Raw genomic sequence first — 15690 nt, 5'->3', positions numbered from 1 at the left:
ATTATTCCAAAGCCTTTCCCCTCTCCTCAATTTCCTTACTTAATATGTCCTCCTGTTAATTTTTTTATAATGATTATGGACCTTACTTCATTAAGAAAATTGAGACCACTCACCATGATCTCGCTCAACCCCTGTTCCCCCATCCAAATATTAATCACAAATGTATCCATAACCAGAGGGAGCCTTTCTTTCTCCTTGTTCAGAAAGCAAGCTATCCTTTCTGTAAACTGCTGGCTCCTTATTCTCTTATCCTATTGCTTCTGTATCTCCTGAGATTGTTAGTTGTTCACCTTTGAATTTCAACTGCTCCTTTTCTGCGGGCTTTTCTCCATCAGCCTGTAAACTTGACTAAGACCCAACACTAACCTCCTGTTCCAATTCTTTTTCCTCTTCTATTCTAAACTTCATAGAAAGTGCTTCCCAGGGGCAGTCTGCATTTCCTTGCTTTTCTTTTTTGCCTCAGCTCACTACGTCTCCCCTCAACCTCAGTCAGAATGTTTCTCAATGAGCAATTTGGTGATCTTCTATTTTCCAATGGAAAATGCTTTGTCTTCATTTGATTGACCCCTTTTTCTGATTCTGTGTGCTGTGGTTTGTTCCTTCACTGTTCGTGAAAATCTTAATCTCATTGGTTTCCAAGGCACCACTTTCCCCTGTTTCTCCTAACTCTTTTTCTTAATCACTTAAATACTGGCATTTTCCAGGTCCTATCCTTAGGCTACTATTGCACCCACTTTAGTACAATTAAGCTTATGAGGTTTTTAATTATTGCCCATAGGTTGACAAAATCCCAAATCCAGACATTTTTTTTCCCCTGAGTGCTAGATAAGTATACATCTTCAGTCCCTTCTTCTTCCTTGCCTGTTCAGCCTATCCATTTGGATGTCACTCATCTCAAACTGCTGAAAAGCAAATTATTTTTTGTAATTGAAGTCTATTAATTTTCAATGTAAAATATGGTGATTCGAAATTTTCATAGATTATAGTCCATTTAAAGTAACTATAAAATATTGGCTCCATTTCCTGTGCTGTAAATATACCCCTGTACAAAGGTAAATTCTTGAGCTCTCTTCCCCAAACCTGTTCCTCAAACCATTTTTTCTGTCTTAACTTATGGTTCCAATCTTCCATTTGCTTAGTGCCCAAAACGTGAAGTCATCTTGAAGTCATTTCTTGCTCACCACGTCCAATCTACCAATAAATCCTGTCCTTTCTATCATCAAAATATATTCAGAGTCTGATCACTTTCACCAATTGCACTGCTACCATCCTTATGTACCCTGGAGGAGGGCATGGCAACCCACTCCAGTATTCTTGCCTGGAGAATCCCATGGACAGAGGAGCCTGGAGGGCTCCAGTCCATAGGGTCTCAAAGAGTTTGCCACAACTGAAGCAACTTAGCATGCACACACGCATCCTTACCTAAGCTGCTGTCACATCTCGTCTGGATTATTCCAGTAACTCCTACGCAGACTCTCTGCTTCTGTCGTTGCTCCCCTCTAGTCTCTTCTGTGTTGAGCAACAAGAGTGGATTCCTGGCCACCTTTCTGACCTTATCTCCTATCACTGTATCCAGAAAACACTTTAATGACGCCACATACGTTCCAAGGCCATCATGCTTCCCTTATGTTCCTCCTGGGGCGTTCTGTCACATGTATATGCATGACTCTCTCATGTTAATAAATCTTTATGTAACTATCTATCAGGAAGGACTTCTTAGTATATTATATAAAATAACTCTTCCCCATCATCCTTTCCTAGTCCCACTTTGCATTTCCTTGGTGACTGTTTGTTTTTTCTTACCATCACTGACATATTACACCTATGCTTTTTCCTTGGGTTTTAAAATACTAAACTCTTATTATTGACTCATGGCATATTTGTTTATTTAATTACCCAGTTGTCTGTTTGTTTTTGATGCATAGCTATAAGCTCATCACTTAATATAGAAACTAGAAACACGGATCATTATATATTTAATTTTAAAATTAAGATGTAAGTTTTCCTCTCACACCACCACTACAGTGGAAGTTCTATGAGTATAAGGATTTGTTTTGTTCCTTCCGTGTACGCAGCATCTAGAATAGTACCTGACACACGGGCACTGGAAAATGAAGTAAGCACTGCCTATTTATGACATACCAATATTTTCAAGGGTAATGTGAATTTCAAGATGCCTAAAACCAGAATTAACCTTCCACATCCATACCTAGGTTCTTGTTTCTCTTTCCACACTCCTTCCCTTGACTCTGCTCCCCAGAAGCACAGAATTTCTTTGAGCACTCCCTCCATGCCTTTGCTCACGCTAACTTCTCTGCCTGGAGGAGACCATCTCCCACCGCAAAGGCCCCAGGACACCTGTATAACTCCTCTCCAAGAAGCTCACCAGTCACTCCCTCAAAGATGCCATCTCTGCCCCTTCCTCTCCCCTTTCCTCTCTCAGGGTTCTCCCATGCCAGTCGCTGTCCCTTAGGCTCACACACTATACTTCTCTAACTATTTTCTCCAAGAGGCCAAGAGCTCCTAGAAGTTCAGGAAGCAAATTGAAGCCTTTACCCATGACCTCTTCCAACTTCCTCAGAAAATAAATAGAAACAGACATTAGTATGCCTGGTTCACAGATTGCAAAATTAATTTCAGAGGAGGAGAAAAAGTCCAGAACCCCTCAGGAATCCTCTCAAGAGCGCTTTATTCCTATCACTTGGGTAGAGGCATCATTCCTCTTGTCTTTGGTAAACTTTGCTATAAGCCTGGGTTCCTCCTTGTGCCCCTCTGGAAGGTAACCATGGATACTGGTTTTGAGCTGGCACAAAAACTTTCAGTTAGTGGAGGCTACAAGTGGTTTTCAGGATGCCTAGAGAGTTTTGGGGTGAAGGGACAAAGCCCGGAAACACTGACAGAGGTAAGACCTTTGCCTTGGGTTCCTGGTCTGGATGTATTTCACTTAGGGTGGGCCCTAAAGCTCAGCAGAGTCCCTAAAAGGTGACAGGTCTGACTAGGATATTAACTAGCTTTCAGTTGAAAACCAAAGAGAATCCCAGACATCTTTTCTTGGAGAGCAGGACCCCCTCTGTGAAATCTGAAGCAGAGTGTTGACACAACCAATACCAGCAGCAATCCTGGGCTCCTGGGGTGATCCAAGACGCAAAGTCTGGAGACAACAGGTCTCCTGTCTCCAGTCAAAGGGAGCTTCCAGCAGCAACTTGTCCACACCCACATTCTTGCTCCAAAAGTGTGTTTCTTTTCGTAGCCCAGGACCATAGGCAGGCAGGAGATATTCACACTCAGGGCGTCTCCCTGAGGCACCTTCATCTCCTCTGAGCCCTTACTGACACCTGGGAGGGGGCCGAAGAGCATTCTCCCTCCTAGGGGTCCTGGGTCTTCCCTGCCATCACTTTATTCTCAAACAAGGCACGTCTGAAGAGTAGAGATCTGGGGGGCCCCACTCGCTGCTAGACGGGCGCGGAACTGGGTCCCAACTTTCCAGTTTCGGCCGACCGAGCTTCGCCTCTCAAGGTAGGACCAGGAAGCCAATCGCACCAACGCTCGATTGAGCAGTGTGGGTGTGGGTCAGAGTCAAAGAAGTGTGTGCCGCTAAGCCTGCTTGTTTCCTGAAGCGAAATCTTAAGGGGAGGGAGAGAAGAAGAGGGTGTGGGAGATGGAATTGGGGGCGAGAGGTGCCGGCCTTTTCCCGGGGCGTTTTGACGTAGACTTGAAGAGGCGCCGAGCACTCCCACTGCTTAAGAAGAGACACCGTAGCCATCAGGACGCCGAAGCTGGGGACTGTCGCTTGCTCGGGGAGCAGTCTGAGAATTTCCTCTCCACGCACTCTGAGGAATCCAGAGAGGGCTGCAAAGGTAAGTGAGAAGGGGCGCCTTCTGCCGCCTGGGAGTAAAGCCGCGGAGTAAGGAGTCTCGTGGGGCACAAAAGACAGCGAGTGTCCCAGGCAGCTCCGCCCTGAGGAGGGAGAGACGGTAGAACCTGGTTCAGGATCAAGACGTGGGGAGCACCCCGCGAGACTTGTAGCAAGACAGACGCAGGACCCCAGGGTTGGGGAACTTCCAGGCTCGGGGAAGACTCGAAAGGGAAGGGAACACGAAGAAGCCGAGGTGAGCGCTGTGGCGCCAGCAGACAGCGAATCCCGGATTCGCCAACTTCAGCACCCTGGACAGTGTCCCGCCCTTGGTCTTCCGATAAACTTAGCATTGACACAGTTTTAACTAAGGAAAAACTAACTTTGCATCTCCTCGACTTTAATATTTTAGTTCAGAAGAGTTTGATTTTGTTCATGTCAATATCCTGTGTAAATAATCTGAAATACAGAGACAATGTTTTTGAATAGCTTTGTATCTCAATATGCCTCTTCAGGAATGTGTCTATTCAAAGACAGTTTCTGAAATATTGATTTAAAGGAGATCCCCCGGAGAAAGAAAGAACCCACTCCAGTATTCTTGCCTCTGGGAAATTCCATGGTCAGAGGAGCATGGTGGGCTACAGTCTATGGGATCATAAAAAGTCGGATAAAATTAAAAAAAAATAAAAAATGAAAATAAAATTGAAAAAAAAAAGAAAAAGAAAAAGGGGTTGTAAAAAAAAAAAGTCAGATACGACTTAGTGACTAAACAACATGTTTTGCTGTTATACAGAAGAGAAAGATTCATCTTATGGTGTTATCATTAAGCATTCTAATATAGACATATCCTCAAGACAATTCCCATGAGCTGTGCCTGGCTTGCCTTCATGATACTAACATCTAGAAGATTTGGAAATATGAGGTAAAAGTGAAAGTGAGCTGTATATAATCTCCTGCTTTTTCTTTAGGGTTAAGTGTGATATAGTCTGTGAAGACTCAGAAAGCCATTTTCAGGGACAAATTATTACATTAAGTACATCATTTCTCACTGGACTTGTCTGAAGTTAAAAGTAATTTCAAAGTGTGTAAGGATGTCTTGGTTTTATTGCAACAGGCTTTGAAAACCAGAAAAGTTGAAGAAGAGACAAATAATTTTTGTTAAAATACTTGAGATTTATAGCAAGAAGAGAAAAATGAGAAAATACCATTTTTGTGAAAATTATGTAAAAATTACAGAATATTTTAGATGTTTGTAAAATTAATTGAACAATATTTGTTTATTAATTCTAATCAGTTGAATATATATAAGTATTATAAGTATATAGATAAGTATATACCCCATACTTTTAACACACTGTCTTGTGTTTATTTTTATTTATAACATTTTACAATTCATATGCCTTTTTTAACAATGAAAGGAACCAGAATAGGAAAGCATTCAGGGTAAAATATGTTCAAATCCTTAATTGTGTGGGAGTCTTGATTTAGGATAGCTAGGCTAAATTATGGTATTATAAAATAATAAAGCCATGTAGCAGGACTGAAAAATTTCACTTAATACTCCTTTAAACTATATTTCTCAGTACTAGGGAAAAACAGCTTTATTTATCTTACAAAGGAGCATTTTTTAGGAATAAATCTTTCTCAATCTAAATATCATTGTTTTAGGCTACCTGGCTTGACAATGCATCATTTTAGATAAAGTGGGGCTTGTGGGAGGTAAGATAAGCCTTTTCCTAGAGATACTGGTATGTTTCCATTGCTGGCACCAAGGTTCTTAAAGGACATAATTATTTTCTTTACTGAGCAGAGCACAAGTAGGGATTCATATGAAATATTTCCATCTTGTGCAGTTTCAAGGTCATGGCCGATCCTGGAAACAGAGGAAAGATCTACCACCCCTTGAATCTCACCTGCTCCCTGCTCATTGTGGGAATGTGCTGTGTGTCTCCTTTCTTCTGTCATAGCCAGACAGATCTGCTGGCTCTTAACCAAGCTGATCCTCAGTGCTGGGAATCTTCTTCAGTGCTCCTCCTGGAAATGTGGAAGCCTCGAATCTCCAACACTGTTTCAGGTTTCTGGGATTTTATGATCTACCTGAAGTCATCTGAAAACTTGCAGCATGGGGCATTGTTTTGGGATCTGGCCCAACTCTTCTGGGACATCTACGTGGACTGTGTTCTCTCCAGAAACCACGGCTTAGGAAGAAGACAATTAACTGGAGAGGAAGTGAAGATCTCAGCAGTGCATCCAAAGCACACAGGGAGAAAAAAAGGTGGTCAACCCCAGGCCCCATGTCTCTTGAAAGGGTCAACCAAGTATGAATGTGCTGAATTGTGAGGAACAGGGAAATGGCTTTAGAGGAATCCATTGCCACACATAGTCTTCTTGGGGGTGAACCCAAAGAACACACAAATGATAGGAAGATACATAACACTTCCTTTGGTAATTTGCAGTAGCTTTTTAAAAATCAACATATTGTCCTCATCTTCATACTTCTGGTAAATAGCAGCAAAGAAGAATCAGATAGACAAGTAAGAAAAGATATGATTCCTAAAACACAATATCAAGGTATAAAGGGATGCCCCAAAATTTACATTTTTTTTCAGTTAGGCTGAACATTGGTAGTCATAACCTGTGTTTACTTGCTATGGAATCAGGAAGATTTGAACATAAGCCTGAGGAACACCTACAGCACACAAGCTCTTACCCCTTTTAAATAAAAAAAATAACCCAAATGTTTTCATATAAATGGGAGGACTTCTTGAGATTTACTTAGTTGATGATATAAATGGTAGAAAAATCATCTGGCTTGCAAATTCACTCTTCCTTGTTTTCTGAACAAATCTCAAATAAGTAATTAACTTCAAGCAAGCTGACTAATTAATTTTTAAAAATCTGGGACTTCCTACAAATTTAGATTTTTCATTGAATAAATATATATTCAGATATGTAATATTTGAATATATATTAGTCTTCAGTCTTATATATATCAGTCTTCTCTGGGGGCACTAGAAAAAAATTTCCTTTATAGAATTAGAATGAGGGTGAATGAAGCACTGTGAGTAAGCTGCGAGGTAACTTAGTCTTATTCATGCTGTTTTTGTTCCTTTTCCTGTGTTGTTTTCAACCAATGAGCTTCTAAAGCTTGCAACAAGGGCTGTTCGAGTGGTAGTACCTGTTTATGAAGTAGTGGAAAACTGAAGAATAAAATAATTTTTTATTTGTACATTTTGTTGTGAGAATTGTTATATAATTGTAAAATGGAAAAATCTATTAAAATAGCAATTAACAGTGATAGTTCTAGATAAATCTTTTCTCAAGATATTGGAGAACCTTTAAATATTTAATTTGTTTTAATCTCACTAACAAAAGATATGATTAACTGACCCATAAAACCAGATAATCCACTGGTATTATTTATACATAAATTTATTGTTTTGGCAAGTGTTATTGTCACTTAGAGGAAATATTGTCACCTAGAGGAAATATTCTTTCACCAGCTTAGTTACTAAAGCAGAAGTACAAAATTAGTGTCTATAAATGTTGGTTGCCAATATTTTAAAAAATATTTTGAACAGAGGCTGCCGAGATAGTGACATTAGTAAGCACTGTATATTTTCTTCATGTGTACTGTAGACTTTTTATCCCATCACTCTTATCCTATGTAGCTGTTGTACTCAAATTACTACCAGTATTTCTTGGTTTTGTATTTTACACTCACTTTGAATTACTTTATCTATAGAAGAAATGAAAATAATAATATTTGTGTTCAACTTAACATGAAAATAATCTATAAATATGTCACATATAATTATATTATAACTACTTATATATTATATACTATAATTCTATATTATAATTATGTATATATACATAGAATCTCAAAAAATGGTTTCAGTTTGCTTGTTTGCAATAGGCTATCAAAATAGCCTGAGACTACGTGTGATTTTCTGAGCACACTTCAACATTTCTATCTTTAAAAAAATCTAATGGATGTGTCTTCAGCATTGGAACTCACTTCCTTCATCTCGCTACAGAGATGCTATTGACCCAGCTGGTCTGAAAACTTTGCAAGCAGTAGGACTAAACATCGTACTTTATTGAAGTTATTTTAATGTTTGACATAAACAATTGTTGCATACCAGGAAGTAAGACTTTCCATTTGTACTGTATAGTCACAGTCAAAGAGGGTCTTGGGTCAAGGAGACACCATGTTTTAAAGCTAAATAGTTGTGGGAACATCGAGATTTTATCTCAAGAGGCCTGATTAAATCTCTAGTGGCTCAACGAGACTCTGGATGTACCTGCACAGATTCTCCACTAATTTTTTCTTTTGTTCCCAGGGAATTAATATTCTATCAGGTTGGGATGGGGTGAGAGTGAAGAAGTGTTTGTCCCCATAGTTCTCAGGAAAATTACATCATCAGAGCAGAAGAGAAGAACTAAAATAAGTGTCTCCATAATACACAAAAAGGTTCTTGCTATTTTGATGGCTTCAAGTTAAATAGTTTAAATACACTTGAATAATGTTGCAATGAATCATGCCTTATTAAAAACACAGAACTCCTATATAACTTTGTATGTTAATTTATTTGTTAATATTGAGTAAGGAAATACAAAAACAAGAGAGATCAAACAGCTATATAAACTTGGGCAAGCTAATTGACTTATTTAACTCTTAGTTTCTTCATCTGAAAAAGAGGGATATGGAAAAATTTAGAAGACCCATAATGTCTCTTAAGGTTCTATGATCTGATGTTCTGTGACCTTATAAAAAATAAATGTATGAAAAGCATGGATTACCTATAGAAAGAATCTGAAAGAGCTTTTTACTCCAAGGATAATTTCCTGAGCTTAGTGATGAGCTAGACACTGTGGTGCTTTATAACCATGATAAGCAAAAACAGAGGTGATCCAGAAATGAGAATTGCCAAAATTCTGAGAACTGAAGCTATCATTGTTTGAGAAAAGACTTAAAAGGGCATCATTAATTTGTCTAGAAAAATACAAGCTAATAACTGAATGTTGAAATATTCAGAAGACTGAAGAGGTTATACCCAGTCTTAAGTACTAAATTATGATGGATTCTGTGTAGGCAGAGAGGCAGAGAGAATGAGAGAGAAAATGATAAATTGATTTAGGAAAAGTGTAAGCTGATAATGTCTCCCAAGTAGAAAATAACAGAGTTGAGGTTAACTTATGGGTTCATAAAGGCTTCAATACAAATGAAAGGATTTTTACGCATATCCTTGTTTGTATCAAAAGTGATGATTTCTTGCTTCAACAAATCTTGCTCTGCCCCTGAGAGGAGCAGAAAAACTTGCCTTCCTGAGCTTGGTAGTTTGGATTCTCTAGAAAAATTGTGAGTCTTTGCTTTCCTCTTTGACATGAAAATTAACATTTAGGTTTATAATTTGATGATGTTTGCAGTTGGTGTCTAGCTGACAAATGTTCATAGTGCTCTTATTTTTTAAACACTAAGCAGAAGACAAAACAATGCCTTAGAAATACAAATTAGATTGACAAATGCTTGATTTTCTACTTTACTCACTATAAGAAATTTTGTAAGTAGCATATTCAGAAATTACTTATCTAGAAATCTTTCTAAAGAAACATTCAGAGCTGTAGTCAACTTTGCAGTACAAGGTTCTTCCTTGCAATATTATTTATAGTAACAGAAAATTGGAAATAATCTAAATGTCCCAAGTTGGGTAATGGTAAATTAAATTATGGCATAAAGTATATATGCATAAAATTATGATTCTCTTTGGAAGATTATACTATGAATGGTTTAAAGTTTTTTAAATTTTATATTATATAACAATTTTAAACTTTTCTAGTCAGAAAAGTATATTTTAATACATCTTAATCCAATAGGAAATATATTTCTTATAATCTACTTAATTCATATTACATAATTAAACCTTATAGGACACAAAATTTTGCATAAATAAAAATTTACACATATACCTCTGCAATAAATTTATACAGAATCTTAATTGCAGAGTGGCAGAAATAGTAGAGTGGCAGAAAACTTTCTTTGTAAAACCAAGTCATTGATGTTTAATCGGCCTGAAAATATTTTGGTGATCTAATGATTAGTTCCTTTTCTCTACTTCCAGGTGCCTATTCTCAACAACCAAGAAACCCTTCCCTAAAGAAGAAAGAGTTGATTGAGGACTTGATAAGCATGCATGTGCATAGGAGCAGATCGAAGTTCATTGGAAAAGTGACCAGTGGCCTGGAAACAAAGAGAAAATAAATCTAACCTCAGAGCTACACACATCTTGGCATTTAAACAAATATATATATTTTTTTCTTGACTATTGATCATTCATTTACTTGAAATGGTGGGAGTGTAAAAAGATAAATATTAAGCCCATTGTCTCAGAGTACTTAGCTTCATTCTTTTAGGCTTCTAGCACGTTCCTTCAAATGGTGACACTGCTGTCAGATCATCCCACTGTCTGAAAGAGAGGACCTGTGCATGCTAATTTGCTTCAGTTTTGTCTGACTCTTTGCGACCCAATGGACTATAGCCCCCAGACTCCTCTGTCCATGGGATTCTCCAGGCAAGAATGCTGGAGGGGTTTGGATGGGGCTACTCAGATTCTTTGTATTCATTTTGGTTACTGTTTTGGGGTGCTTCACATTGTTAATGAACTAGAGTGCTAGACATTTAATTTGAATACACTGCATGGCTTCAAAGACATCAATCACTGAATTGCTTATGCACAGGCATATGAGACTATACTTACTAATTACCTGAATCTTGTTTGAAAGAATATTTTTTAATATTTTGAATTGAGTGATGCAAAAAACAAAATGAAGCAACTGGTAAATAAAGCATTCTACTAACAGAAACAAAATTAATAAAAGCTCTGGACCCCAAGTAATGTTATTGAAGTCTTTATTTCAATATTCAGTGTTACCATTAATGATAATCCAAACTCTAACAAAATAGCAGTAAGTATAAATTTTTTCTTCAATTAGTATATTTTCTATTGGATTAAATATTAAGACTATAATTGATAACACTTTGCTTTGAAAAACAAACTAAAAATAAAAACAGCATTATAAGAAAAGAACCCATAAAAATATTTTTCCTCAAAATGACCAGGCCTGAATAAGGTTCATCACAAAGAAGTCCAATTAGCAAATTTATTTGAGTTCCAGACACAATGCTATTTTTATCTCTAACTATGCTCATCTCACCAGTCATTTCTGACTATTATAACTGATGGCTGAAAACCAGTTTGAATTTCAGCTATGTTAGCAATTCACTTGCTTTCCTAGATCCAAAGAAGTCTCAGTAAGTGTTTTCACTGAAGGTTTAGGGCCTCCTTAAATGATAAATCTTACCCAAAGGGTTAATATTAGAAGATACAGCTGCATCTGAAGATTCACCAAAGTCTGGGGAAGGAAGAGAAAGTGGGAACCAGCCTCAGCTTTAACTTGATTAGAAGAACGAGCACATTAAGAGCTGCCATTCTTTGGCTACCATTTCTACAGAGGGTCATGGATTTGCCTTTGTGCTACTTTCACTAATGAAGCAATCAATTTCTTAAAAAGTATCACATAAACTCATTATCTGTTATACATCGTTGAAGAGATGCCATTCTTGCAAGGCTTGCCCCTTACTCCTCCTACACCTCGGTACTACACGAGAGGGGCTGCCAGGTTTTTCTGATGCTTTGTGAGCCATCTAGTCTCTGGTGCAATTAATCAGTTCTGTCTTTGTAGAATGCAAGCAGCTGTAGACAACATGTAAATACATGAACATGGCAGTGTTTCCATAAAACTTTGCTTGTGGACACTGAAATCTGACTCCAAGTCATTTTCAAGTGTTAGAAAACATTATTCTTCATTTGACCTTTTCCAATTATTATTATTTTTTTAATGTAATAACCTCTCTTCATTCACAGCCAGTACAAAACTGGCAGTAGGCAGATTTGACCCTTGGGCTATAGTTTGCTGACCGGTGCTCTGGGGCATCCTTATCAAACTTGTAAGGAACAAGATGGGAGGAAGTAAGAAAGAGTGAATATGCTGAATAACAAAACCAAAAAAAAAAAAAAAACCCTCATATTAGGCTGAAAAGCAAATTCAAAAAGATTAGGATGAGATTGAACAGGAGTAACATAGTCCTAATCCTACCCAGTTGGACATTATTTCACTTTGGAAACATTACTAGAAGTTATGGATCATATGAAAAAGAGCACACAGTCTCTCTAAATGTAAGACAAACTGCACATCCAGACAATAGGTGAAATAATGGAACCAAAGCAATTTTTATTGAAAGTTGAAAGCAGTGGTTGGAGTACAGGCTCAAGAGCTGGGTTCGAACCTCAACTTCATCAAGTAGTGACCAAACGACTTTGGACAAGTTACTGACCATCTTCGTGCCTTAATTTTCTTATAAAATGAGATATCTATTTACTAGGTTTGTTGTGAGGTTTAAATGAGCTAGTATATATACGGTGTGTAGAAGCTAAACACTCTCCCAGTTAAAAAAATGTTAGCTACTACTTTGAACTTTATTCAGTTAAATACCCTAATCATACACAGAGAGGAGGGAAGCACACAAGTCCTTGGATCAAATTCATTGAATGTGAGATTTTAGTGAGAAACATTTATGTTTTAAAATAAATTTATTCTGAGATAATTGCTGAGACATACACATTGTAAGAGCTAATACAGAGACATCCTATTTACCCTTCATCCAGGTTCCCTCCATAGTAACATCTTGCATGGCTATAGTACAATAACAACCGGAGAATTGACACTGGTAGAATCCGCACAGTTTATTCAGATCTGACCAGTTCTGCATGCACTCGTGTGTGTGTGTTTTGTTCTTTGCCACGCCTGTTCTCCAGCAGAAGCATCTGGACAGAAAATTATGTCATCAATTCAAAAATTTAGATATTAAAGAAGATAGTTGCACAAATTCCTGTAGACCACACACTTGAATACGACTACCAATGTATTCAAAGACAGGCCTGTATTGGAAGCACTGCACAAGTAGATTTTAATTGCTGCTTCTTTCCATTTCCCTCTACCCATCCTCACTCCCAAGGCTTTACTCTGAAGAACTAAGACACAAGAGTAGAGAGATTAAAAAAATAAATTTTCATCATGCTTCATACCAGACTATCAAGAAAGAGGTTTAGTGCAGTCAGTACAGATTTTGACAACACGTTTTGTGATCACCTTAAGGGGCCTTGGTATCTGGGTTCCTTTTCACTTCAGGTTGGTCAAGGTAATCTGATCAATAAGGGCAGAGAAGGCCCTGCACACTCGCTCAGCTCCACAATATAGGTCCAGGTTTACTGAAGATTGCAGGTCTGAAATCAACAAACAGGAAAGTCCTTCAGAGAAAGCACCTGTAGGTCCTTAAACTGATCTTAATAAAGTTCTAGCACAGAGAAGAACTAAAATCCATCTCTCTTCAGTTCCTGGTGGCAATGCTCTTTCTCTAAGCTAGCCTGCAAATGAGATGGGTATCATTTACCATGATCAGTTACCAATCGAGACAAGTTGTGGTTCTTAAAGAGAATTTTCCCATAGGTTCAAGCAAAATTCTGAGTAGCCAGAAAGCCCACTCTTGAGCAGCAGTTTTCAAACTCTGGTGTATGTTGAAATCATCTTTGCTTGTTGTGTTAATTGCTCAGCCATTTCTGACTCTTTATGATCACATGGACTGTAGCCTGCTAGTCTCCCCATCTGTGGAATTCTCCAAACAAGAATACTGGAGTTGGTTGCCATTTCCTTCTCCAGAGGATCTTTCTGACCCAGGGATCGAAGCTGGGTCTCCTGCACTGCAGGCAGATTCTTTACCAACTGAGCCACCAAGGAAAACCTAAAATCACCTGGAGAGTATTAAAACAGATTGCTAAAAAAAAACAAAAACAAAAACAAAAACAGATTGCTAGGTTGCAGGTTCAGAGTTCAGGTTCAGTATATACGAGGGCTAATTTTATGTGTCAATTTGAATAGACGGTGGTGCTTGGATATTTAGTAAAATATTTTTCTGCGTGTATCTGTGCAGGTGTTTCTGGATGAGGTTAAATTTAAATGAGTAGACTGAGCAGAGCAGAGGGCCCTCCCTACTTGAAGGCTTGAAAAGAAAAGGTCTGAGTAAGAGAATTCCTTCTGCCTGATTTTTTTCCAGCAGAGACATCAATTTTCTCCTGCTTTTGGACTCAAAAGGAGACATCAGTTCTGGAGAACTCAGACTGCTATAGCATATCAGGGATGGGACCCAAGAAATTATGTTCCTGATAGGTTCCTGGGTGATACTGATGATGCTTTGAGATCTCTGCTCTAGAGTTACTGATTAATGGTTTGAGTGGTCCCCTATGATCTATTGTAATAGGAATCGTGCTCTAGAAAGATCTTCAGTTTGGCAATTATCAACCAAAAAATGGATATGCATAACTTTTAAGCTAAAAGTTCCACTTCTAGGAATTGATCCTACAAACATATTTACATATGAGTACAAATATATACGCCATAAGGATACTCACCAAAACATTCTTATGCTAATAAAAAATTGAGAACAACTTAATTACACACCAATAAGTAAATTATTGTATATTTATACCCTTGGATATTATGCAGCACTTTAAAAATGACATAGCTCAATGTCTAAGGTATATTGGCAAGTGAAAAGAGCAAAAACAAGTACAATCTAATTTATGTTAAGAAAGTAGAGACACATAAATGCAAAGAAAAAAAGTCTGAAGGAAAATTCACTAAACTGCCAACAGTGTTTACTTCTGAGAAACAGGTGTCAGGTCATGATGGTGAATTCATTTTTAAAAAGTATGTGCACTTGGTCATTTTAATTTTACGATGAGCATGTTGTATAATATTGTTTGTGTAATTAATAAAAATAAGATCGCAGGAAACAAAAACTTGGAAAGGCTTATTTTGTTAGTTATACACTTCAGTTATGTGATTTATTTTGGCTCCATCTGTGCTGTTTTCTGTTGAACATAAGAGGAGAGGGTTCATGCCTTTTTTCTTTTAACTGTTTATTCTCTAACACTGCTCCAGAACTACAAGAACCTTGAATAAATAATATTCTATTGCCCAAATAAAATCTTGTCCAGAGGCAAACTTATTTTAGAATATTTTGTTTCTCAACCCATAGTTATAAAAACTTTAAATACAGTAATAAAGAATAGAGAAACAACACTCCATTTCATACATTTTTTTTAATTTAGTTGTTTTTTTTTTTTAAGTTCCAGTCCCTTGAAACGTTAAAATAGCTGAAGATATGCACCTAGAGCTGACTGTGGCTCACATTATCAACTCCTTATTGCAAATTTCAGGCTTAAAGTGAAGAAAGTATAGAAAATCACTAGGCCAGTTGAGTATGACCTAAACTAAATCCTTTATGTTTATACAGTGGAAGTGACAAATAGATTCAAGGGATTAGATCTGATATACAGAGTGCATAAGGAATTATGGACAGAAGTTCATAACATTGTGCAGAAAGCAGTGACCAAAATCATCCAAAAGAAAAAAATGCAAGAAGGCAAAGTGGTTGTCTAAGGAGGCTTTACACATAGCTAAGGAAAGAAGAGAAGCAAAAGCAAGGGAGAAAGGAAAAGATATACCCAATTGAATGCAGAGTTCCAGGGAATAACAAGCAGGGATAAAAGGCCTTATTAAATGAACAGTACAAAGAAGTAGAGGAAAAAAGTGTTACGGGAAAGACTAGAGACTACTTCAAGGAAATTGGAGATATCAAGGGAATATTTTGTGAAAGGATGAGCACGATAAAGGACAGAAACGGTAAGGACATAACAGAAGCAGAAGATATTAAG

The 15690-nt window shown here is 37.6% G+C and overlaps 2 protein-coding genes across 2 annotated transcripts in view; one reads left to right on the top strand and one right to left on the bottom strand.

The window, feature by feature from the left end:
- Positions 5717-10118, top strand: LOC102183831. The gene is made up of 2 exons (XM_005676423.2): positions 5717-6128; positions 9979-10118. The coding sequence occupies exons 1-2, from the start codon at positions 5717-5719 to the stop codon at positions 10116-10118; spliced, it is 552 nt and encodes a 183-aa protein (XP_005676480.2).
- DYTN (dystrotelin) overlaps positions 13097-15690 on the bottom strand; it is a 58732-nt gene continuing 56138 nt past the window's right edge. The window contains 1 exon segment of the mRNA XM_018066539.1: positions 13097-13200. Coding sequence (XP_017922028.1) covers positions 13097-13200 — 104 coding nt within the window.

Source organism: Capra hircus, chromosome 2 (assembly GCF_001704415.2).
Source record: "Capra hircus breed San Clemente chromosome 2, ASM170441v1, whole genome shotgun sequence".
In the NCBI taxonomy this organism is placed as follows: Eukaryota; Metazoa; Chordata; class Mammalia; order Artiodactyla; family Bovidae; genus Capra; species Capra hircus.
Note: the sequence above shows the minus strand (reverse complement) of the source record. Positions and strands in the feature narration are given on the sequence as shown.